The sequence below is a fragment of the Mobula birostris genome, chromosome 10 (assembly GCF_030028105.1).
Source record: "Mobula birostris isolate sMobBir1 chromosome 10, sMobBir1.hap1, whole genome shotgun sequence".
NCBI lineage: Eukaryota > Metazoa > Chordata > Chondrichthyes > Myliobatiformes > Myliobatidae > Mobula > Mobula birostris.
In genome coordinates, this window is record NC_092379.1 from 55,011,681 (window position 1) to 55,039,097 (window position 27,417).

The following is a 27,417-nucleotide window of genomic DNA, read 5'->3' on the forward strand; positions in this document are numbered from 1 at the left end:
TCTTTTTTCAATTTAGACATAATCTTATTTCTTTTAATTGGATTCAAAACCCCATTAACATTATAGGAAATTATTTTTACCAATTCAGTTTGCATTTTTCTCTAGTAGAAAAAAAACACTCCTTTTCTAACCAAACAGTAAGCAATACCTCTCAACGGTAAACCAAGACATATAACCACACCCTAGACATTTTTGAACGTGCAACATTTGAAAATTTTTCCTGACTTCCCACAGTGAGGCCTGAGCACCGACCCGCCTCAGTTCAGAGGGATAACCTCTATCTTCACCCTGTGTTAGAGGGCCCTCAGCAGTTTGAATAATCATAGAGAATTTTCTCCTATTTATGTCTCGACCATATTGCTATCATTCAAGTTATTCGGCCTAGTTTATTTTCAGTTACCAGTTTTCATTTTACTTTGAAGTCCGATTTACTCTTTTCAGTCATTTCTCTTAATTAATCTGTATTCTCTATACATTCGCGTCTGAATATTTGCAGCTTTTCCTTGTAGTTTGACACTTTGGTTCGAGTGGAGCGTCCTCGCCCCACTAACTGCCACGACTTCTGCCGAATCCTCTCCAGTAGCGACTCTGGTTGGGTGATAACTTTAATAGGTAGTCCCCGGTCCGCCAGGTCCAATGTTGCCTCCTCCACCGTAGCGTAAGTTTTTGTCCCTTCGTCATAAAAGACTCTCAGCCGAGCTGGATACAGGGTCTGGAATCTGATGTTGTTTTCCTTCAGGACTCTCCGTGTTTCCGTATATTCCTTCCGTCTGGCAAGAATCCCCGGTGCGTAGTCGTGGTCTAAACTGATTTTACAGTTGTTCCACATGAAACCTTTCTTTTGCCATGCCCTTTTAAGCACCTCTTCCTTCGTTCTGTAGCTGAGAAATCTGACCAGAATCGATCTGGGCTGGGCGCCTGCTAGAGGCTGTGCTGCCAACGCGCGGTGAGCTCTTTCTATCTGTTGGTCTTTTGCGGCCGGTATATTAAGGTTCTCTCTAAGCAGCTTCTCCACGAAGGGAATCATCAATCCGGGTTTACCTTCGGTTCCTTCGGGAACTCCGTAAATCCTCACATTTTCCCTTCTCGAGCGGCCTTCTTGATCTATTAGTTTCCACTGGAGCTGGTCTTGTAGCTTCAGCATTTCTGCTATCACCTCCTCTGCGTTTTGTAGCTTCTCTTCAATTCCAACAATCCTCGCTTCGGCTTCATCTATCCACGAGTTAGTTTTTACTATTTCTCCTTTAATATCTTCCAGCTGTTTGCTGTTATCTTGTCGGAACTCGCGAATCTCTCCGAGAATCAAGGACAGAGTCACCGATTCCCCCTCATTATCTCCGTCCTGGCTTGCCGTGGGGGAGCTAGGCCCGTCGCCTTGCTGCGTCTCTTTATGTTTATCAGCCTTCGGAGCAGACTTTTTAATCTTGTTCTTAGACATCATCCTTGCCCCTTTTATTAATATAGTTATGCAATATTAAGTATTTGTCTAAATTCGATTTTGGGGCAGTTAACCTTCTTTTTTGTCGAGAGACCTTTTTTTTCCTTAACGCCGCCATTCCCTTGATGACCCGGAAGTCTCCGGGACCGCTGCTTTTCACATTATTTGTCAGTAACTTGGATGATGGAATTGATGGCTTTGTGGCAAATTTTGTGGATGATACGAAGATAGGTAGGTAGGTAGGTAGGGGTAGGTAGTGCTGAGCAGGCAATGCGATTGCAGCAAGACTTAGACAAATTTGAAGAAGGTGCAAAAAGTGGCAGATGGAATACAATGGTGGGAAATGTGTGATAATGCATTTCAGTAAAAGGAACAATAGTGCAGACTATTATCTGCACTATTGTTCCTTTTACTGAAATGCATGATCATGCATTATCTAAATGGGGAGAAGGTTCAAACATCAGAGGTGCAGAGGGACTCATGCAAGGCTTCCAGAAGGTTAATTTATTGAGTCTGTGGTAAAGAAGGCAAATGCAATGTTGACATTTATGTCAAGGGGAGATAATGCTGAGCCTTTTTAAGACACTAGTCAAGCCACCCTTGGAGTATTGTTAACAGTTTTGGGCATCATATCTCAGAAAAGATGTGTTGTCATTGGAGAGAGTCCAGAGGAGGTTCATGAGGATGATTCTGAGAATGAAGGGTTAACATATGATGAGTATTTGGCAGCTTTGGGCCTTTACTCACTGGAATTTAGACGAATGCAAGGGGATCTTATTGAAACCTACCAAATGTTGAAAGGACTAGATAGGTGGATGTTGACAGGATATTTCGTACGGTATGGGTATCCAGAACTAGAGGGCACAGCCTCACAATCGAGGGGCGACCCTTTAGAACAGAGTAAGGAGGAATTTTTGTAGCCAGGTAGTAGTAAGCCTGTGGAATGCTCTGCCACAGACTGCACTGGAGGCCAGGTCCAGCATGTATTTAAGGCAGAAATTGATCGTTTCCTGATCGGTCAGGGCATCAACGGATATGGCGAGAAGGCAGTTGTATGGGGTTGAGTGGTATCCGGGATCAGCCATGATGGAATGGTAGAGCATACTTGATGGGCTGAATGGCCTAATTCTGCTCCTGTGTCTTATGGTCTTAAGGACCTTGCATGAAAACTCAATTCTCCTTTTGAGCAAGGGTCATCTAAAAAGAGGATCTAAGATAAGTGCTGACATACAGTACATCAGGGGTCGCTGTGGTCAATTTGCTGATTTGAAAATAGCTAGTGTCGAAGTCTAAATGTTATGCAACCTCTAAACTCTCTTGAGTTTTAAAGCTAATTTCAGTGTCCTTCCCTCAACAGTAGAGCAACAGAAGTCCCCTGATAGAGCAGCGAGTGTCACGTGTGAAGCTGCTTCAGTATGTTTCTGGAATAATAAGTAACCTTGTACTAACTCTTTCACAGAAAGAAGTAATCCAGGCACTGCCCAAATTAATCAAACTGAATCCCATTGTGGTGAAGGAGGTCTTTAACCGGCTTCTGGGAACTACACACAGTGAGTCATGGTGATGTTTGTGGGGTGGGGAGGGGGTGGTAACGGAGGAGAAATGTGGTGGGAAGTGAAGGAATTTGCCTGTGTATGATGGGAGGTTGTTGGTTCTTTCATTTTCAGTGTCTTGTAAGTGCACCCTGGAATTGTACACTGCCTTTTACCAGCCTCCTTTACATTGACTCTGGCCACTCTTCCCACTGCCTTGGGGAAGTAGGCATCCCACCTTCCATCACCCGACTCCCACTCTGGTCAAGGATGCTTCTCACCCTATCTTCTCAGGAGAGGAGAGGAGATAGAATGTCTAAGGTGGAAGCATCCTTGACCAGAGTGGGAACACATACCACCACGGTCAAGGACAGCTTCTGTATCACTAATATCAATCTTCCTGCACTGCAATTTCTCAGTAGCTTTTATTTCAAATTAACTTTTCTTTTTATACCTTGATATGCATATATACGGCATGATCTGTCTGAATGACATGCAAAAAAAAAAGCACTTTTCTGTATCTCGGTGCCCGTGACAATAATAATAAACCAAGCCAAATCTCTAGGGCGGCATGGTAGTGTAGTGGCTGGTGTAATGCATTACAGCCCTAGTGACCCGGGTGCACTGTCTGTGAGAAGTTTGTACATTCTGTCTGTGACTGAGTGGGTGCTGTGGTGTCCTTCCACGGTCCAAAGACATATGGTTTAGTGCGTTCATTGTTCACGTTGGTGGAACTGGGCCATATTAAATGATGGGAGCTGCCCAGAATTTCATTGGATGGGAATAAGGTGGAGATAATGTTTTGTGGTGGAATTTTACTTGCTGGATGTGATTTGCTGTTACTGAGCATAAGACATGAATGCTACCTTCTCTGCCTACTGCAAGACTTTGAAGTCTGAATAATGTAATATTTCTTCTTCTCTGCTAGTGGGTGAGGGAGGCTCAGCAGCTATTTCTCCGTTGACCCCTGGTGATCTTCTCATTGCTCTGCACAACATAGACTCTACGAAATGTGACATGAAGTCAATAATCAAAGGTAACTAATACCCATAATCTTCATATTTCCTCTTTATCCCTCACTGCACCCTTCCCCCCCCCCTCCCCCCGCCGATTGCAGGGCCCTGGCAAGGACCCCAATACTCTCATTGATGAATCTCATGTTCTGAGGTCAACTACATTAAACATGGGATGGTCTGAGAAAGCTGATTTTGAGTTAAATGCTTATTCCCATTTCTCTCAGGAAAATAAGCTGAGCTGTCTGCTTTTGCTATGGGATGTCGGTTTACATAATTATATAGCATGGAAATGGATTGCAGAGCATAGAACAGTACAACACAGGAACAGGCCCTTCAGCCCTTAATGTCTGTGCTGAACATGATACCAAATTAAACTAAATCTCTTCGGCCTGCATGTGGTCCATATTCCTCCATTTCCTGCAGAGTCATATGTCTAACAGTCTCTTTCTGCTTCCATTGCTACCCCTGACAGCCCATTCCAGGCACCAATCACTCTCTGTGTAAAATAAAACTTGCCTTGCACATTTCCTTTAAAGTTTCCCCATCTCACCTTAAATCGTATCTTCTAGTATTTGATAATTATAACGTGGGAAAAAGATTCTGACTGACTGCCCTATCTGTGCCTCTCTTAATTCCATAGACTTGTATCAGGTCTCCTCTCAGCCTTCAGTGCTCCAGAGAAAATAAGCCAAGTTTGGCCAACCTCTCCTTGTAGCTCAGACCCTCTAATACGGGGAACATCCTGGTGAACCTCTTCTGCACCCTTTCCAAAGACTTCACATCCTTGTAATGGGGCAGCTAGAATTATGGATCTTCTGCTCAATGAGCATCTAAGACCAATGATATACAATAAGGCCGTTTATACCAGTCAGTTGACCTCCTTCCTGATGGTAGTAATGAAAGGAGGGCATGCTCTGGGGTAGTGAAGGCCCTTGATGTTAGACACTGCCTTTTGAAGATGTTCTCAATGATGGGGAGCTGAGGCCCATGAGTCTACAGGCTGAGCCTATAACTGTCTGCAGCTTTTTCTAAACCTGTCAATTGTTTTCTAAAAGTTCTTATTAGTCCCATTTCCAATTAATTTCACTAACAAGCTGTTTATGCCCACTCGGTGGAATTTTAATTTTGGTTTTTGCACCATTCTCCAAAAATTCTAGAGATTGTTGTGTGCAAAAATCCCAGAAGATCAGCAATTTCTGACATACACAAACTGCGCCTTCTGGCACCAACATTCATTCCATGATCAAGGTCGCTTAGATCATATTTCTTTTCTGGTCTGAACAACAACTGAACCACTTACGTGTTTTTGTGCATTGAGCTGCTGCCACGTGATTGGATATTTCCATTAATGAGCAGATGTACAGACATACTTAATAAAGTGGCCACTTAGTGTATATGTCAATGAGCTACACTTTGTAGATGAGCATTCTGGATGGTGCTTTAGTGACCTGTGCTTTTCCTAATTCCCTTCACCTCTTCATTCTCCCTAATACCTAGTTTTTCTGCTGTTCTCTCCAAATGATTCCTATCGTCTGGGGGTTGAGTGGCTTCAGAAAAGCAACAATTATACCAGTGCCTAAGAAGAACAGTGAGAGCTGCCTTAATGACTATCACCTGGTAGCACTCACATTGACAGTGATGAAATGCTTTGAGAGGTTGGTCATGACTAGACTGAACTCTGCAATTGGATCCTCAACATCTCCTCCTCGCTGACGATCAACACTGGTGCACCTCGGGTGTGTGCTTAGCCCACTGCCCTACTCTCTACACATGACTGTGTGGCTAGGCATAGCTCAAGTACCATCTATAAGTTTGCTGACGATACAACTATTGTTGGTAGAATCTCAGATGGTAACAGGAGCAAGATTTACCAACTAGTGGAGTGGTGCCGCAGCAACAACCTGGCATTCAACGTCAGTAAGATGGAAGAGCTGATTGTGGACTTCAGGAAGGGTAAGACAAAGGAACACATACCAATCCTTATAGAGGGATCAGAAGTGGAGTGAGTTAGCAGTTTCAAGTTCCTGGGTGTCAAGATCTCTGAGGATTTAACCTGGGCCCAACATATCGATGCAGTTATAAAGAAGGCAAGACAGTCGCTATACTTCATTAGGAGTTTGAAAAGATTTGGTATGTCAACAAATACACTCAAAACTTCTGTAGATTTACTGTGGAGAACATTCTGACAGGCTGCATCACTATCTGGTGTGGTTGGGGGGGGTGGGGTGCTACTGCACAGGACCGAAAGAAGCTGCAGAGGGTTGTAAATTTAGTTGGCTCCATCTTGGGCACTTACAAAGTACTCATGACATCTTCAAGGAGCGGTGTCTCGGAAAGGCAGCGTCCATTATTAAGGACCTCCAGCACCCAGGGCATGCCCTTTTCTCACTGCTACCATTAGGTCACTGAGTTTCTAAATCTTTGGTTTATAGTAATAAAGTCAATTTGATTTCTGGTGTTATCACCTGGATTTTTCCAGATCCACAAGCGTCTTGGATGGTTTTTAAAGTAGGTATTCATAATGACCTGATTATTCATCTAGCACCATTCTACCCATTTCTCACCCCTTTCATTTCTTTCCCCTAGTCCAAATTTTCCAATTGTATTTACATCAGCACCTTATCCTACTTTAGCATTTAGATCTCCCATGACAATAACAATATCTTGAGATTTGCATCCATTCTTTGCTTGTTCAAGCTCTTCATAGAATTTATCTATATCCTCATTTGTTCCATCTGTTGTTGGTGCATATCCCTGTATAATTTCTAAACCAAATGGTTGTCCTCTGAATCTAACAAGGAGCGCTCTTTCTGATATTGCCCAATGCCCTAAAACACTTTTTTGTTTGTTTTATCGGCTACACAAAATTATTTGATAAAGTGAAGCACAATAAATTATTTGAAATATTACAGGAAACTCTTGATCTAGATTCGAAAGACCTCCACCTAATCAGAAATCTATACTGGGAACAAACTGCCGCTGTAAGAATAGATGGAGAAGTGAGTCAGTTTACGAAAATCAAGAGAGGTGTTAGACAAGGGTGTGTTTTCTCCCTTGATTTGTTTAATGTGTACAGTGAAACAAATATTACGAAAAATAAGAGACATGTTGGGATTCAAAGTTGGCGGTGAAAACATAAATAATTTCAGATATGGAGATGACACTGTGTTAATTGCAAGTACGGAGGAAGAACTACAAAACTTAATTGATATAGTTGTTGAAGAAAGTGCAAGGTCTATCAATTGCAAAAAGACAGAATGTAGGATGATATCCAAAAAGAAGGAGAATCCTATCTGCAGGCTGAGAATAAACAGGGAAGACATAAAACAAGTACAGAACTTTTGCTACTTAGGAAGCTGGCTGACATCAGATGGCAGGTGCGACATGGATATCAAAAGAAGAATAGGAATGGCAAAAGGACCTTTATCAGAATAAAGAGTATACAGACCAACATTAAACTAGACATGACAACCCGCCTCAGAGTACTGAAATGTTACGTTTATCCAGTTATGTTATATGGCTCAGAATGGTGGACAATATCTAGTAACACGAGGAAACGAATTGAAGCAGCAGTGATGTGGTTTTTGAGGAGGATGCAAAGAATGTCATGGATGAAGTGAATATCTAACGAGGATGTCATGAACAGAGCAAGCTCAAAAAGAGAAATAATGTATGAGATCATGAAAAGGCAATGTAACTTCATTGGACATGTGATTAGGAAAGAGGAGTTAGAATGCACAGTATGGGAAAGATTGAAGGGAAGAAAGCAAGAGGAAGGCAAAGACAAATGATGGAGATAGCAGCCAGAGAATTGGAAAAGAATACCAATGAATTGATCCGCTTTGACCCGAAACAGGAGCGTGTGGGCCATGGCAGTCAAAACTCAAACTGGGCATGGCACCTGATGATGATGATGACCATCAGGTAGGATGTACCTGAAGGCACACGCTCAGTGATTCAGGAACAGCTTTTTCTTTTATTTATTTTTTCTTTTTTTTTTATTATGTATTACATTGAACTGCTACTGCTAAGTTAACAAATTTCACGATGCATGCTGGTGATAATTAAGGTTCGTCCATCGATCGTCATCGACGAAGACCTTGACACCATTAGTACTTTTTACGAGGTCAAGTTGCTAGCTCAACACTCAACCTGGCACAGATGTCAAGCGTGCCCGGGAGCGGCTTGACTGGATTCGAACTCGGGAACCTTTGCTCCTGGAGTCTGGCGCTGATGTCACTGCGCCACCAGCTGGCTTGTTGGTGCCGAGACTAGCGCTTGATTTGGATTTAAGTGAGGGAGAGTTGTGCAGTGTCAGCCTCACTCTCTCTTCCCAATTCCCATCTGGATCCAGTGGCAAGAGAAGAGTTGAGACAGCTGGAGATGGGACTAGGCGCGGTGGATGACCAGGACATCTTCTGTGCCTTGTCATGCTCTACGCATTCCACAATGCTTGCAGAGGCCGCCTTCTTGACCGTTGGACCTTCCATTGGTCTTGTCTGCTCAATCCGCCAGAGTCTGTCTTCACATGCTGAGATAGACAACTCCCTGTCTCACCGAGGGGTTGAGACCCATCGGCTACCCTCACCTGGTGTAGCCGACTTGTCAAAGCCGTTGCCCGGGGTGTAGCTGCTGTCGCAGCTATGGGGAGCCACAGGTGAGAGCTGAGTTCGAGATGGGGACCAAAGGTGGACAAACTGCCCTGCAAAAGACGCAACATGTTCCCCCACCAGAAGTGCTACCCCTCCCTGAGACCCCATACTCTCCAATGTGGTGATATTAAGAAACTTAAAAACATAGAAAACATACAGCACAATACAGGTCCTTCGGCCCACAAAGCTGTGCCAAGCATGTCCTTACCTTAGAACTACCTAGGCTTTACCCATAGCCCTCTATTTTTCTGAGCTCCATGTACCTATTCAGGAGTCTCTTAAAAGACCGTATTGTTTCTGCCTCCACCACCGTTGCCGGCAGCCCATTCCACGTACTCACTGCTCTCTGAGTAAAAACAACAACAACTGACCCCTGACATCTCTGTGCCTACTTCCAAGCATCTTAAAACTGTGCCCTCTCGTGTTAGCCATTTCAGCCCTGGGAAAGAGCCTCTGACTATCCACACAATCAATGCCTCTCATCATCTTGTACACCTCTGTCAGGTCACCTCTCATCCTCCGTCGCTCCAAGGAGAAAAGGCCGTGTTCACTCAACCAATTCTCATAAGGCATGCTCCCCAGTCCAGGCAACAAAAAAAATATGGAATGCTTCATGAATTTGCGTGAACCTGATTCTGATTCTTTTCTGTGAAAGGCTGGGACACTTTTCTAACTCTAAGGTTCTTGTATAAATAGATATTGTTTTCCCTTCAGAGTTGAAAGTAAGTATTGTTCCCACAACCTATGGATTCACTTTCAAGGATTCTTCATCTCACGTTCTCTATTTATTGCTTATCTATTATTATTTATTTTTTCTTTTTGTGTTTGCACAGTTTGTTGTCTTTTGCACATTGGTTGTTTGTGTATCCTTTTTGGTATGATGTTTCAGTGATTCTCTTGTGTTTTGTGCATTTACTATGACTACCCGCAGGAAAATGAACCTCATGGTTGTATATGGTGTACATGTACTTTGATAATAAATTTGCTTCAAACTGCTTATGATTTTTTTCCTTTTAAGCTACAAACCTGTGCTTTGCGGAGAGGAATGTGTACACGTCAGAGGTCCTTGCTGTTGTGATGCAGCAGCTGATGGAACAGAGCCCACTGCCGATGCTGCTAATGAGAACAGTCATTCAGTCCCTCACCATGTATCCACGTCTTGGGGGTTTTGTTATGAACATCCTGTCCCGCCTCATAATGAAGCAGGTAATGGGAGAAGGAGGTGAATTTGACTTTTCTTTGGCAATGGAATGAGTACGTCACTGAGTTGCATTCAATTCCCTCCAAGGTTATGTTTTGTTTTTTTTTAAATTTACTTAGAGATACAGCACAGAATGGATCCTTCTAGCCCTTCGAACCACACCGTCCAGCAACCCCCAACAACCCTGATTTAATCCTGATAGTTTACAGTGACCAATCAACCTGCTCGGTCTGTCTTTGGACTGTGGGAGGACCTGGAGAAAACTCATGCATTCCACAGAGGCTGCTTGCAGAGGATGCCAGAATTGAACCCCAACACCTCGATCTGTAATAGTATTGCACTAGCCGCTATGCTATCTTAAGTTTTTTTAATTCCCCTTCCAAGATGCTCAAACTTCTTAAACTCTGGCTTCCTGATCATCCCCAAATTTAACTGGCGGCAGTATCTTCAGCTTTCAATCCTTGGAGGTTGATAAGTTCCTGATTAGTAAAGGAATCAAAGTTTATGAGGAGAAGATGGGATAATGGGGTTGAGAGAGAAGATAAATCAGCCATGATTGAATGGCAGAGCAGGGTTGATGGGCCGAATGGCCTAATTCTGCTCCTATGTCTTATAGGCTTAAGCCTTCTCTCTGTTTCCTGCTTAAGCCTGTGACCTGTTTTTCTCTTTAACCAAATATTTATTCCTCTGTAGTAACACACACAAAATGCTGGAGGAACCTATGGAAGTGAGCAAATAGTCAACGTTTCGGGTGGAGTCTGTTCATCAAGATTTGAAAGGAAGGGGAAGAAGCCAGAATAAAGAGGTGGGGGAAGGAGCGCAAGTTAGAAGGCGATAGGTGAATCCAGGTGGGTGGGGAGGGGAGATGAAGTAAGAAGCTGGGAGGTGATAAGTGGAAAAGGCAAAGGGCTGGAAAAGAAGGAATCTGATGGGAGAATGGGAGGGAGGAGGGGAACCAGGGGGAAATTTCAGGCAGGTGAGGAGAAGAGGAAAGAGGCCAAAGTGGAGAAATTGAGAAGAAAGAACGATAGTGTGTGTGGGGGGGGGGGGGGCAATAACTCCAGAAGTTGGAGAAATCAATGTTCATGCCACCAGGTTGGAGATCACCAATGGAATATGAGGTATTGCTCCTTCAGCCTGAGAGTGCCTCATCATGGCAGAATAGGAGGCCATGGACTGACTTGTCAGAGCAGGAATGGGGATAAGAATTGAAATGGTTGGCCACCAGAAAAACTTTGCATGTTGTGAATGGAGCTGAAGCACTCAATAAAGTGGTCCCCCAGTCTATGTCAGGTCTCACCAACGTTAAAGTTCCAGTACTGATGGTCCTGATAAAGGGTCTTGGCCCGAAATGTTGACTGTTTATTCCTCTCAGTAGATGCAGAGTTCCTCCCACATTTTGTTAGTGTTAATCTGGATTTCCAGCATCTGCAGAATATCATGTTTATTTATTCATCTGCCCCAGTATCTCCTCATGAGATGGTGTCAGTTTTAGTTTGTAACAGAGCCCTTGGGTTGTTTTGTTATATTTATTGTACTGTACTGTATAAACACCAGTTGACTGGCGATGTTGGGGTACTTGGAACCTGGTTATTGAGCTGGAGCTTCTCTGTGCTGATACAGGTTTGGAAGTATCCCAAGGTGTGGGAAGGCTTCATTAAGTGCTGCCAACGAACAAAGCCTCAGTCTTTCCAGGTGCTGTTGCAGCTTCCGCCCACCCAACTTGCCAACGTTTTCGAGAAATGCCCAGAACTCCGAGAACCACTCCTGACACATGTGCGTTCTTTCACACCACATCAGGTAAGTATATGCCATTTGGGTTGTAAAGAGTTGCTTTCCTGTAACTCTCAGCTTTTTTTAAGATCCAACAAACAATACCTCTACTGTTTCCGAGTAGCTTAGTGGCTGAATATGATTGACACCAACAGAGTTAGTCAGAGTACCACTGTACAATGCCATTGGAAGTTAGGAGAAGAGGAGTGGAGAGAGCCATTACTAGTGTCTTCAATAGCTTTATAGCTTGCTATCTATCCCCGTGTTGATAAGTTAATTGCAACAGGCCCTTCTGGCCTAATAAGCCTGTGACACCCACTTACACCCATGGAACTAATTATCCACTAACTAACCAGTACAACTTTGGAATGTGGGGGGAAACTGGAACATATGGAGGAAACACGTGGTCATGGTGAGAAGGTATAAACTCTTTACAGGCGGCAGTGGAACTGAACCCGGTCGCTGGCACTGTAATAGTGTTATACTAACCGCTATTTTACTGTGCTGCCTCTCCATGAGCCTTATCTGTGTCATAAACGTTTTAGTACAACATTAATGTTCCATTTAAAAATCTACACTACATCTATAGGACCCTTCATCCACTTTGGACTACCACTACTGTGATCCTGCCATTCCTTTGTATTTCTTTCTTTAATTCCTCTTCAAATCTAATACAGTTTGATCACCACGATCAAATAGATGTGGTGTTTTACCAAGGGAAGCTAATCACCATACAGTAGATTCAAGTTTATTAGGACACATAAGGACCAGTGCACTTGTCTCAACTGAGAGGCTGAATTTTCATGGAAATAGTTAGAATCATATATTTAAAAAAAAGACACACTGAGGTAAAAATTACATATTTCAATGTAACAAAGAACAAATTAGAACACTACCAAAATTACTACAGTACTATAAAACTGTATTTCCTGATATTTATCAACGGAGAGATTCGTCCAGTGTAAGCAAGGAACAAAATCAGTGCAGACACCTATTGTAGATAATGGACTGCCTTCATACAATGCCATCGATGATTGCATCCTCCGAATTTTCATTTTCATTCTAACATTCAAGATGATTTTGATACCTTTAAATTCCTCATAGTTCCTAACTTGTTGAAGTAGTGAAGTTGTCTCATTTTCAGTCTTAGCTGTTTCTGGCATCTCCAAGCCTGAAAGCTTGAAACTGCAGTGAACAAAACGGTTCTGAATTGTCGTGTTGCTTATTTCTTACCAATTATCAGTGACAAAATTCACAGCTTTTTGAACACAAATACACTCAACAGACGCTATTTAAAAACTGTTCACTATAAACACAGTGAAGTGTCTAACAGCCAAGCAAGGGCTGCTCGCAACTGACACTAGTTAGAAACTGTTTGGCAACAGTCACCTGGCCTAATTAAGCAGCACAGTGTTAACAAAGGGTATCCCAGCAATTTTCTCAATTAGTTTTTGCTCTTTTATCAGTTACCCCAAATAAGCAGCTGTCCTGATTAATGATGGCCTAATTAACCGGAATCCACTGTATTTGTGTACGATTTGTTTAATAAGACAGAATACCATATATTCATGTTTACTATGACATATTAGAACACTGTAAAAGCAAGATACAGAATACAAGGAAACATTGGCTAAAAGTGTGGCAAATGGAAGAAAGTGCATTATGGTGATAAAAAAGCATTGAAGACTTCTTTCTAAATAGTAAAAAAGCTACAAGCAGTGAAACAGGTGAATCTTTAAAATGTCTTGTACTAAAGGAATGGACATGGGGGAAAAAGAATGAGGCTGGGTTAGGCTCTTCTTTACTATTATGATTTCTGGTGACAACAAAGAAAAAAAAGTGGGTTTTGGGAGGAATGCAGCATACATTTATCAAAATATATCTGGTATTGAAGGTTCAGTTTACAAAGTGTTGGATCCCGATGATTTTTCAACCCATGGTTCTTTGGATGTCAAGAATGAGGCTAAAAATTGTTGCTTACGGTCGTTTATTAAGGGTTACAAGAACAAGGAAGTACGAGGGGAAAGGAAGATAGCAAAGAGCAGAGCCTAGTGGCAAAGAAAGGAGCAAAGACATAGAGAGTTTGGTCCTCTTGAACCAGATTGCTAATGGCACACAAACCAAATTTCATCACTTACATCAATCAATAAGATAGGCCTTATGTAGTATCCACTACTGAAACTGAGAAGTTTCCAGAAAGGCAACTGCAATTATGAAAAACACACTGAGCAGTTACATGTACATAGATAATTATGTACAAATTCAAACAAAAATAAGGAAGCTGAACTACAAGGAAAATAGCAATTGTTGTGTCCAAACCGACAAAAGAGACACAGAATGTAAGATGGTATTGCTGTAATTTAAAATTTTCGAACTACTTAAACAAACTAATATAGAGTGGATTGAGAAGAGCCATTTCCTGTATTGTTTAGATTTAGGGGGCACCATTTCAGAATAGAGCCCGGCTTTTCAGGACTGGAGTTAGGAAACACTTCTACACAATTCCAGAAATATCCTGCACATCCTCAAACAGCAATTCCTGCTAAGTCGATTGCTAATTTTAAACCTGAGTTTGGTACATTTAGAATGAAAAGACATGTATATTGATTGGGGTCACCGAGGAGCGTGTTCAGTGTTGCAACAGGTCTGAGAGACTAAATGCTACCATTCAGTGTTCAATCAGTTGACACGGTGAAGGTACTTAACGGTAAGGAGTCTAGAATTTTGATGCAGCATTGATGAAGAATGGTGTTTGAACCGGAGAGGGGGTTTAACTGTAGTTTCCATGTGCCTGCTCACCTAATCTTTTGAACTGACATATTTGTTAGTATGTACAATGTTTCCAGTGATAACAGGATGTGCAGCTTGTTCAGAATTTACTGATCAATGGAAGAATTAGATAGAAACACGGGTTGAAAGGTATTGCAGACCTTGGAATTAGTCAGCTATTGGAAATAAGCCTGCAGTTGTAGCTCCATTTGCCAATTATGAGGTGTGCTGCTGCCAGAGAAATCATCATTCACTATTTTAACTTTACTTGCAGCAAAATCACATTCCAAAATCCATAATGATTGTGCTGGAGGCCAATTCGAAGTCAGAAGTGGAACCAATGGAAGCTAAACCCATAAATGAGGTGAGTGTCACTGAACGCTACCATGGATTGAATTTTATTAGCTGGGCCTGAACTCCTTCACATAATGAAATAAGAAATCAGATTCTTAAATCCACATCTTTAACCTTATCACCCCTACAGCAGCTTGCTAAAATCCTCCCCTGGGCCAGTTCTCAAGTTATCCCAGGTATAGCCCGTCTTTTTTCCTCTTCCCCGGGGTAAGGTGTTTGGAGCTTCTGTTGGCATTTCTCTAACCACTGGGTTTTGATGGAATGGGGTTGCTCGCCCAATGCCCAACCCTCCTCCTTTCGCAGCTGGGCTTCGACTGTGGCGGAGTTCCTAAATCCACATACCCCTTGTATAGTTCAGTGTCCAATGGTTCCTACTACATTTATCCTGTCCATGGAACTTGGGCAGCTCAGATGTGCAATAATTAGTGGAGCTTCAGTGATCCAAATTTGATCCTGACCTGTCTCTAGAATTTGTGTCTTTTCCCTTGGTGCTATGGTTTCCTCCCACCTCTAATTACACAGTGGGTTAATTGGTTATTGTAAATTGTCCCAGGTAGGGGAAATCGGATCAATGGAATTGCCCTGAGAGCTGACATCGACTAGATAGATGGAGTGGTTGCATTCAGTCACTATTTTATGACAAAGATAAGTACTAAAATTGTACTTTGAGGAATTATTATGGATACATTGTTGTAGCACAGAGCTGTATCCAAGGTTTTTGCACTATTGAGAGACTAAAGTTCTGCTAACCCAACTGGCTTGTTCCATGATCCATTTAAGCCACAATTACATACAAAATAGGACAGACACGATTACATACAAAATAGTGTTGGCGCGTGGCCAAGCGGTTAAGGCGTCGGTCTAGTGATCTGAAGGTCACTAGTTCGAGCCTCAGCTGAGGCAGTGTGTCTGTCTTTGAGCAAGGCACTTAACCACACATTGCTCTGCGACGACACCGGTGCCAAGCTGTATCGGCCCTAGTGCCCTTCCCTTGGACAACATCGGTGGTGTGGAGAGGGTTGACTTGCAGCATGGGCAACTACTGGTCTTTCATACAACCTTGCCCAGGTCTGCGCCCTTGAAACCTTCCAAAGCGCAAATCCATGGTCTCACAAGACTAACGGATGCCTAAAGAAAAAAGGATGAACACAGGATGAAGGGTCTTGATGAAAGGTCTCTGCCCAAAACATCTCCTGTTCATTCCTCTCTATTCATACTGCTTGACCTGCTGAGTTCCTATAGCATTTTGCATGTGTTCTGGATTCCTAACATCTGCAAAATCTCTAATGTTCAAGACACTATCTCTTTCTCACTAGATCAGTTGAATTACTGACTTGTTCAGCTGTTTTAGATGCTGTATTTTAAATTCCTGTGATTTTCAATGTAATGATTCTGTTTTGTGCAAGGTTTTGTTCACTCAATATATGAAGGATTTTGTATTCAAAGTGGCTAAAAGTTTCAAGCTCTGTTTATGAGGAACTTTGGTTCACAGTTTGGAACTGAAAGGTGCTGGGTATTGAGAAAGGACTTGCAGCTATAGATATCCTTTGGTTATGTTTCTCTAGCTGTCACAAAATGATTCGCAACAACATAATTACTTATGGAGACAACCCACAATATCATCATCTGTTCTTAAGCTTGTTACCCTATTGGGGGCGTAGCCTTCCGACAGCAGCTTGACAGAGTCCTCAGGTGTAGCCCATCTGTACATCTTCCAGGCGAAGGTCCTTTCTCTCCCCAGAAAGAGGCCTTTGAAGCTTTTGCTGGCTTTTCTCTAGCACTGTGTTTTTACGTTATGGCGTTGCTAGCCCCATGTCCAATCCTCCTCCTTTTGCCACCGGGCGTAGGATCATCCATGACCTTCAGTATACAAACAAAAAATTGAAATCCAGAAAATATTGGAAACACTCAGGGTTGGGCGGGGGGGGTGGTCAGGCAGTATCTGTGGAAAGAGAGACAGAGTTAACGTTTCAGGTTGTCGTCATCGTGTCTATCCCTCGAGGTCGAGAATGATGGTTTTCGTTCTGAAGAAGTGGCCCACAGAGTGAAGATGCCTGTGCATGTATTTGTTAAACGTGTACTTGATGTTGCACTCCAAGAAGCACACGATACTTCACAAATCAACCAACTGATTCCAGTGGCATGGAAACCACGACGATTGGAGCTGATGGATTTATTGCAGCCTTCATCCATCTTCACAGCCGCGAAGTAACTTTGGCCGCCTGTTCCACCATTGAGGTCTTGGTTGGATTGTTCTTTATCAGGGACCTCACCCTCGACTTTACTGCCATGGGTGACCCTACCAGGAGCATAGCTTCAGACGGTATTGCTCTCAGGATCACAGGACCACACAAGCTTCTCCACCACGACAAGGTGACAACCTACGGAGAAGTTTTCAGGTTGAAGACCTTTGGTCATGGTGCTTGACATATAGCCAGCAGCAAAGAAGCAGACCCTTTGGCCCACAGAGTCCATGCTAACCGCCATGCACCATTTACACTGATGCCATTTATTTTTACTTATCTGTATTCCATCACCTCTGCTACTCATCTACATATTAGGAGTTAGTTACAGTGGTCAATCAACTTGTCACCCCTGCACATCTTTAGGACATGAGAAGAAGCTGGAGCACCCAGTGGAATCCACAGAGTCATAGAGAACGTGCAAACTCCACACCGAGAGCATCATAAGTCAGGTTGTTGGAGTTATGATGCCGTAGTTTTACCTGCTGCTCTAATGTGCCTCCCAAGTATTTAAAGTATTTTCTGTTAAAAACATAAGAGATTCTGCAGATGCTGGAAATCCAGAGCAGTACACACAAGACTCCAGCAATATATGGAATGAAAACTGCCAGATGTACAAGCTGGTTTTAGAAGAGGCAGAGAGAGGCACCAGAGACCAAGTTGCTGACCTTCACTGGATAACGGAGAAATCGAGGGAATTCCTGAAAAGTATTTATCTATGTTTTATTGACTACTCTAAAGCCTTCAACAGTGTGGATCATAATAAACTATGGCAAATCCTTAAAGAAATGGGGATACGTGGGCATCTGATCTGCCTTATGAGAAACTTGTATGAAGATCAAGAAGCAACAGAACTGAACGTGGAACAACAAACTGGTTCAGGATTGGGAAAGGAGTACGACAAGGCTGCATACAGTCACCCTACTTATTTAATCTATATGCTGAACACATCATGGGGAATGCTGGTCTAGAGGACTCAAATGTTGGAATCAAAATTACCGGATGAAATATTAACAACCTCAGATATGCAGACGATACTGCTCTAATGGCTGAAAGTGAGGACAATCTGAGGAAGCTTCTAATCAAAGTGAAAGAAGAAAGTGTAAAAGCTGGCTTGTTGCTCAATATTAAGAAAACCAAGATGATGTCGACCAGCCCTATTTACTCTGTGGTAATAAATGAAAAGGAAGTGGAAGCAGTGATGGATTTTGTCTTCTTCAGTTCAAAGATGGTAACTGAAACCATGAAAGTAAACGGCACTTACTTCTGGGGAGGGCAGCAATAGCAAATTTAGATAAAATACTGAAGGGTAGAGACATAACTTTGTCTATGAAGATCTGTATAGTCAAGTCGATGGTATTTCCAGTTGTGATGTACGGCTGTGAGAGCTGGACTGTTAGTAAGGCTGAATACAAAAGAAGCGACACCTTTGAACTTAGATACTGGAGGAAAGTGTTAAGAAGATCCAACAAGTCAGTACTTGAAGAAATATAGCCGGACTGCTCACTAGGAGGCTTGATTATGAGAAAAAGCTCAAAGTATTGGCCACATCATGAGATGACAGGATTCCTTGGGGAAGACTCTCATGTTAGGTGAAACAGAAGGTAAAAGAAGGAGAGGACGACAGAGGCTACGATGGATGGATAATATTACTCAGACAATGCGTGTGACCATGGGGGATCTTAGAGAGGCAGTTTCCAACAAGAAGGCCTGGTGTGCAGGAGTCCATGATGTCACGAAGAGTCGGACTCGATTTAACGACTGAACAACAACACAAGATGCTGGAGGAACCCAGCATGTCAGGCAGCATCTATGAAAATAGATGAATGGTCAATATTTTGGGCCGAGGCCCTTCTTCAGAACTGGAAATGAAGAAGGAAGGTGGTCTTGTGTTATGTTCCAGATTTTCAGCTTTTGAATTTCTACACAAAAAATACCAAATTTCCTTTCTATTTGGTTTATTCCACACAGCTGTGAAGCCTGTTAACTGCATTGTCTTGCTCTCCACATCTTCGGGGGAGATGGGAGCCAGGGAGATTTTAAATAAAATGATAGTCAATTCTGGGAGGTGTGGGCAGTTGGTTTAGCATTTTGGGAAATTCCTATCCAATCCATGTAGTTGAAATTAACCTGGGATATCCCCCTGGCATTGAATTCCCTTTGTGCAGGATGCTGGCAATAGCAAGAGCTGCAGCTCATGCTTTGAGGCAGAATCAGGTTTAATATCACTGGCTTGTCATGAAATTTGTTGTTTGTGGCAGTAATACATTGCAATAATAAAAACTAACTGTGAATTACAGTAAGTACTGTATATAAAAAATTAAATACGTAGTGCAAAAAGAGCGGGGAAAAATAGGTAGTGCTCATGGTATAAGGATTACCCCTTTGTAAAAATGATCAGTTAGTCACAGTGAGAATTTGTATTTACTGACAAGTACCCTTATTGGCTCAGTTCACAAGTATGTGAATTTACACAACCTACTATGTGCACATGACTCCCCCTTGAACAAAAAATAGGTAATATCCAGGAAAGGGCTCTACATTGGTCAGGTGTTCCTCATGTTCCCGATCTAATCTCCAAGTTCGAGATTAAAAAAGCAAAGCTTTACGGCAGATTTCCCTACGTTGGACAATCAACGTCAGGGCTGCATAGAAAGAGTGGCCTTTTAATCAGAACAGCAATCAAGGCTTTCAAAGGCAGAGTTTTGCAGCAGTTTCTCTGAGTTGAGGAGTGACCAATCAGCAACAGGAATTCATTAGAAAGAGCCAATAAAAATAACTCTAGTGTAAGCAGAATGACCACCCTTCTGAGTGTGCCAGTCTTTCGAGTGGCTCTGGCTCATCAGGCTTGGGCCAGATCAGCCTTGGGTGAGGTAAGGTGTCTTGCAAGTTGCTGTCTCTCTCTTCTTATTTGTTCAGCCCTCATCTGTTAGGGCACAGGAATTAGTGAGAGTAGCTCCAGTCTCAGACCTACAGTCTCCCAGATAAATACCGAGTTGCAGCTCCTGAGAGAATGTATTAAGGAACTGGAGCTTCAGCTCAATGTCCTTTGATTCATATGGGAAAATGAGGAGGTGACAGCCAGGAGCTTTAGGGAGGTAGTCATCTCTAGATTGCAGGAGACAGGTAACTGAGTGACTGTCAGAGGAAAGAGCGGAAATGCACAGCCAGTGCAGAGTACTCACATGGCCATTCCCCCCAGTAATAATTATACAACTTTAGATAGTATTGAGGGGGACGACCACTGGGGTAGCCACAGTGATGGGGTCTCTGCTGTTGTGGCTCAGAAGAGCAGAGGGATGAAGGGAAGTGGAGTGTTAACAGGAGATTCCTTAGTCAGAGGGACAGAGATGAGGTTCTGTGGGCAGGATGGAGACACCCAGATGGTATATTGCTGCCAGGATTGGGGATGTCTCAGATCGGGTCCATGGCATTCTCAAGGACGAGGGTGAGAAGCCAGAAGTCTTGGTACATATTGGCACCAATGACATAGATAGATAAGGTGAGAAGGTCCTGAGGAGAGATTTTAGAAAACTAGGACGAAAGTTGAAAAGCAGGAGCTGCAGGGTAGTGATCTATGGATTGCTGCACATGCCAAGTGCCAGTAATATCCAATATCCTTGCTGGCAGGTTGGCTAGGGTTGTTCAGGTGGGTTTAAACTAATTTGGCAGGAGATGGGAATAGGACGAAAGTTGAAAAGCAGGAGCTGCAGGGAGTGATCTATGGATTGCTGCACATGCCAAGTGCCAGTAATATCCAATATCCTTGTGGGCAGGTTGGCCAGGGTTTTCAGGTGGGTTTAAACTAATTTGGCAGGGGATGGGAACTGGAGTGATAGTGCTGAAGATGAGATAGTTGATTTACAAACAGAACAAATGTGCAGTGAGACTCTTTGCAAGGAAAGGCTGATGATAGGGCAAAATTGCAGTCAACAAGGTGAATTACAACATAAAAGGAGACAAAATCGAAAAGGGCGAATCCCAGATTGAAGGTGTTATTATGTATGCGTGCAGTATACGGAATAAGGTACAGGAACTTGTAGCCCAGTTGTATTCCGCAGGGATTGCTCCCTACACAACTCCCTTGTCCATTCGTCCCCCCCATCCCTCCCCACTGATCTCCCTCCTGGCACTTATCCGTGTAAGCGGAACAAGTGCTACACATGCCCTTACACTTCCTCCCTTACCACCATTCAGGGCCCCAAACAGTCCTTCCAGGGGAGGCAACACTTCACCTGTGAGTCGGTTGGGGTGATATACTGCGTCCGGTGCTCCCGATGTGGCCTTTTATATATTGGCGAGACCCGACGCAGACTGGGAGACCGCTTTGCTGAACATCTACGCTCTGACCGCCAGAGAAAGCAGGATCTCCCAGTGGCCACACATTTTAATTCCACATCCCATTCCCATTCTGACATGCCTATCCACGGCCTCCTCTACTGTCAAGATGAAGCCACACTCAGGTTGGAGGAACAACACCTTATATTCCGTCTGGGTAGCCTCCAACCTGATGGCATGAACATCGACTTCTCTAACTTCCGCTAATGCCCCACCTCCCCCTCGTACCCCATCTGTTACTTATTTTTATGCACACATTCTTTCTCTCACTCTCCTTTTTCTCCCTCTGTCCCTCTGAATATACCCCTTGCCCATCCTCTGGGTCCCCCCCCCACTTGTGTTTCTTCCCGGACTTCCTGTCCCATGATCCTCTCGTAACCCCTTTTGCCTATCACCTGTCGAGCTCTTGGCTCCATCCCTCCCCCTCCTGTCTTCTCCTATCATTTTGGATCTCCCCCTCCCACTTTCAAATCCCTTACTCACTCTTCCTTCAGTTAGTCCTGATGAAGGGTCTCGGCCCGAAACGTCGTCTGCACCTCTTCCTAGAGATGCTGCCTGGCCTGCTGCGTTCACCAGCAACTTTGATGTGTGTTGCTTGAATTTCCAGCATCTGCAGAGTTCCTGTTGTTTGTATATTGGTGTGCTTGATGTTGTAGACATCACTGAATCATGGCTGAAGTAAGATTATAGCAGGGAGCTTAATGTCCAAGGATACACATTGTTTCAAAAGGGCAGGCAGGAAGGTGTGGTGTTGCTCTGTTGGTTTAAAAAAACATGAAATCTAATAATTAGCAAGAGGTGACATAGGGTTGAAAAGTGTTGAATCGTTGTGGATAGGGGTAAGGGGCTGCAAAGGTAAAAAGACCCTTGAGCTATATATAGACACCCAAACAGTAGTATTGATGTGGTCTACAAATTATAACAATTTGTAATTACAAATTAGTGCATGCCAAAAGGGCAATGTTACAATAGTCATGGGGATTTCAATATGCAGGTAGATTGGGAAAATCAGGTTGATGCAAGATTCCAGGAGAGGGAATTTCTAGAATGCCTATGAGGTGGATTTTTAGAGCAGCTTTTGATTGAGCCATTCTGGATTGGGTTTAGTTCAATGAACCAGAATTGATTAGAGATCAATTAGGTAAAAGGAGTCTTTGGGGGCCAGTGATCATAATATAATCAAATTCGCCTTGAAATTTGAGAAGGAGAAGCTAAAGTCAGATGTATCAACATTACAGTGGAGTAAAGGGACTTACAGAGGCATGAGGGAGTGTGTGTGTATGTATTATAGAAATTATAGGCCAGTTAGTCTGACCTCAATGGTTGGGAAGATGTTGGAGTCGATTTTAAGGATGTGGTTTCGGCATACTTGGCACATGATAAAATAGGCTGTAGTCAGCTTGGTTTCCACAAGAGAAAATCTTACCTGACAAATGTGTTGGAATTAGAACCATAGAACCATAGAAACTACAGCACAGAAACAGGCCTTTTGGCCCTTCTTGGCTGTGCCGAACCATTTTCTGCCTAGTCCCACTGACCTGCACACGGACCATATCCCTCCATACACCTCCCATCCATGTATCTGTCCAATTTATTCTTAAATGTTAAAAAAAACCCGCATTTACCACCTCGTCTGGCAGCTCATTCCATACTCCCACAACTCTCTGTGTGAAGAAGCCCCCCCCTAATGTTCCCTTTAAACTTTTCCCCCCTTGCCCTAAACCCATGTCCTCTGGTTTTTTTCTCCCCTTGCCTCAGTGGAAAAAGCCTGCTTGCATTCACTCTATCTATACCCATCATAATTTTACATACCTCTATCACATCTCCCCTCATTCTTCTACGCTCCAGGGAATAAAGTCCTAACCTATTCAACCTTTGTGCAGGAAGATTATTCCCGATGTTGGGGAAGTCCAGAACGAGGGGTCACAGTTTGAGGATAAAGGGGAAGCCTTTTAGGACCGAGGTTAGAAAAACTTCTTCACACAGAGAGTGGAGAATCTGTGGAATTCTCTGCCACAGGAAACAGTTGAGGCCAGTTCATTGGCTATATTTAAGAGGGAGTTAGATATGGCCCTTGTGGCTAAAGGGTTCAGGGGGTATGGAGGGAAGGCTGGTGCAGGGTTCTGAGTTGGATGATCAGCCATGATCATACTGAATGGTGGTGCAGGCTCGAAGGGCTGAATAGCCTACTCCTGCACCTATTTTCTGTGTTTCTCTGTAACTGAGTTTCTCAAGTCCCGGCAACATCCTTGTAAACCTTCTCTGCACTCTTTCAACCGTATTTATATCCTTCCTGTAATTTGGTGACCAAAACTGAACACAATACTCCAGATTCAGCCTCACCAATGCCTTATACAACCTCATCATAACATTCCAGCTCTTATACTCAATACTTTGATTAGTAAAGGCCAATGTACCAAAAACTCTCTTTAGGACCCTATCTACCTGTGATGCCACTTTTAGGGAATTTTCTATCTGTATTCCCAGATCCCTCTGTTCCACTGCACTCCTCAGTGCCTTACCATTAACCCTGTATGTTCTACCTTGGTTTGTCCTTCCAACGTGCAATACCTCACACTTGTCTGTATTAAACTCCATCTGCCATTTTTCCAGCTGGTCCAAGTCCCTCTGCAGGCTCTGAAAACCTTCTTCACTGTCTACTACAGCTCCAAACTTTGTATCATCAACAAATTTGCTGATCCAATTTACCACATTATCATCCAGATCATTGATTATAGATGACAAATAACAATGGACCCAGCACTGATCCCTGTGGCACACCACTAGTCACAGGCCTCCACTCAGAGAAGCAATTCTCTACTACCCACTCTTTGGCTTCTTCCATTGAGCCAATGTCTAATCCAATTTACCACCTCTCCATCTATACCTAGTGACTGAATTTTCCTAACTAACCTCCCATGCGGAACCTTGTCAAAGGCCTTACTGAAGTCCATGTAGACAATATCCACTGCCTTCCCTTCATCCACTTTCCTGGTAACCTCCTCGAAAAACTCCAATAGATTGGTCAAACATGACCTACCACGCACAAAGCCATGTTGACTCTCCCTAATAAGTCCCTTAGTACTCCCTCCAATAATTTACCTACTACTGACGTTAAACTTACTGGCCTATAATTTCCCGGATTACTTTTCGATCCTTTTTTCAACAACGGAACAACATGAGCCACTCTCCAATCCTCCGGCACCTCACCTGTAGACAGCGACATTTTAAATATTTCTGCCAGGGCCCCTGCAATTTCAACACTAGTCTCCTTCAAGGTCCGAGGGAATACCCTGTCAGGTCCTGGGGATTTATCCACTTTAATTTTCCTCAAGACCTCCTCCTTTTCGATCTGTACAGTTTCCATGATCTCAGTACTTGTTTCCCTTAATTCCATAGACTTCATGCCAGTTTCCTTAGTAAATACAGACACAAAATACCTATTTAAGATCTCCCCCATTTCCTTTGGTTCCGCACATAGCCGACCACTCTGATCTTCAAAAGGACCAAATTTATCCCTTACAATCCTTTTGCTCTTAATCTACCTGTAAAAGCTCTTTGGATTATCCTTCACTTTGACTGCCAAGGCAACCTCATGTCTTCTTTTAGCCCTCCTGATTTCTTTCTTAAGTATTTTCTTGCACTTCTTATACTCCTCAAGCACCTTATTTACTCCCTGCTTCCTATACATGTCATACAACTCCCTCTTCTTCTTTATCAGAGTTGCAATATCCCTTGAGAACCAAGGTTCCTTATTCCTATTCACTTTGCCTTTAATCCTGACAGGAACATACAAATTCTGCACTCTCAAAATTTCTCCTTTGAAGGCTTCCCACCTACCGATCACATCTTTTCCAGAGAACAACCTGTCCCAATCCACGCTCTTTAGATCCTTTCTCATTTCTTCAAATTTGGCCTTCTTCCAGTTCAGAACCTCAACCCTAGGACCAGATCTATCCTTGTCCATGATCAAGCTGAAACTAATGGTGTTATGATCACTGGAACCAAAGTGCTCCCCTACACAGACTTCTGTCACTTGTCCTAACTCGTTTCCTAACAGGAGATCCAATATTGCATCCCCTCTAGTTGGTCCCTCTATATATTGATTTAGAAAACTTTCCTGAACACATTTTACAAACTCTAAACCATCTAGACCCCTAACAGTATGGGAGTCCAAATCAATATATGGAAAATTAAAATCCCCTACCACCACAACTTTATGTTTCCTGCAGTTGCCTGCTATCTCTCTGCAGATTTGCTCTTCCAAGTCTTGTTGACTATTGGGTGGTCTGTAATACAATCCCACTAATGTGGCCATACCTTTCCTGTTTCTCAGCTCCACCCATAAGGACTCAGTAGACAAGCCCTCTAATCTGTCCTGCCGGAGCACTGCTGTAATATTTTCCCTAACAAGCAATGCTACTCCCCCACCTTTCATTCCTCTGCCTCGATCACATCTGAAACATCGGAACCCTGGAATATTAAGCTGCCAGTCCTGCCCCTCCTGTAGCCAAGTTTCACTAATTGCTATAACGTCATAATTCCACGTGTCAATCCACGCCCTCAACTCATCCGTCTTCCCCGCAATACTCCTAGCATTGAAATATATACACTTCAGATGATTTTTACCACCACTCACAACCTTTCTATCGGCGGATTTGCTTGAACTTTTAACATCATTTATTTTCACTCCAGCCACACTGTCAGCTCTGGCACTCTGGTTCCCATCCCCCTGCAAATCTAGTTTAAAGCCTCCCCAATAGTACTAACAAACCTCCCTGAAAGGATATTGGTCCCCCTGTAGTTCAAGTGTAACCCGTCTCTCTTGTACAGGTCCCACCTGCCCCAGAAGAGGTCCCAATTATCCTGAAATCTGAAACCCTGCCCCCTACACCAGTTCCTCAGCCACTTGTTCATCCTCCAGAGCATCCTATTCCTACCCTCACTGGCATGTAGCACAGGTAGCAATCCTGAGATTACCACCCTCGAGGTCCTGCTTTTCAACTTCCTACCAAGCTCTCTATACTCACTCTGCAGGACCTCCTCACTCTTCCTTGCTATGTCATTGGTACCGATGTGCACCACGACATCTGGCTGGTCACCCCCCCACTTCAGAATGTCATACAATCGATCAGAGACATCCTTGACCCTGGTACCTGGGAGGCAACAAACCATCCTGGATTCTCTGTCACGACCACAGAACCTCCTATCTGCACCTCTAACTATCGAGTCCCCTATCACTACCGCTCTCCTCTTTCTCCCCCCTCCCTACTGCACTGCAGAGCCAGACTCAGTGCCAGAGATCCGGCTACTGCAGCTTGTCCCAGGTAAGTCATCCCCCCCAACAGTATCCAATGCGGTATACTTTTTGAGGGGAATGGCCACAGGGGAACCCTGCTCTGCCTGCCCTTCCCTCTTCCCTCGCCTGACAGTGACCCAATTTCCCGTCCTCTGCTCCTTTGGGGTAACTACCTCCCTGTAGCTGCTATCTATAATCTCCTCATTCTCCCCAATGATCCGCAGGTCATCCAGCTCCTGCTCCAGTTCCCTAATGCGGTTTGTCAGGAGCTGCAGCTGGATGCACTTCTTGCAGGTGTTGTTGTCAGGGACACCGGAGGGCTCCCTGACTTCCCACATCCTGCAAGAGGAGCATTCCAACATCCTGCCTGGCATTCTCTCTACTCTAAACAATCTGAACAATAAAACTTAACGGAACCTACCCTGGTCTTTGCCTGTTCTCGCCGAAGCCTGTTTGAGCCAAAGCCGTCCCACTCTGACTCAGTCCACTCCGACGATGGCCGCTACAACAATGGCTGCTGTATATGGCAGTCTGCTTTTAAACTTTGGCGCGCTACGTCACGCGCCTGCGCAGTGCAGACCCTTCTCCTCGAGCAATAACAAGTAGGGTAGATGGAGGAGAATGGATTGATGTTCCGTACTTGGATTTTCAGAAGGCCTTTGACAAGGTTCCACACATGACTCTGCTTAAGCTATGAGCCCATGGTATTAAAGGAAAGATTCTAGTAGGGATAAAATGGTGACTGATTGGCAGGAGGCCAAGAGTGGGAATAAAGGGAGCCTTTTCTGACTGGCTGCCGGTG

General features: G+C 43.6%; 1 protein-coding gene across 1 annotated transcript in view; it reads left to right on the forward strand.

Annotated features, from left to right (window-relative positions):
- Positions 1–27,417, forward strand: part of sympk (symplekin) — a 115,690-nt gene that overhangs the window by 81,034 nt on the left and 7,239 nt on the right. The window contains exons 20-24 of the mRNA XM_072270303.1: positions 2,898–2,988; positions 3,899–4,006; positions 9,657–9,844; positions 11,463–11,639; positions 14,656–14,745. Coding sequence (XP_072126404.1) covers positions 2,898–2,988; positions 3,899–4,006; positions 9,657–9,844; positions 11,463–11,639; positions 14,656–14,745 — 654 coding nt within the window. The remainder of the gene's footprint in view (positions 1–2,897; positions 2,989–3,898; positions 4,007–9,656; positions 9,845–11,462; positions 11,640–14,655; positions 14,746–27,417) is intronic.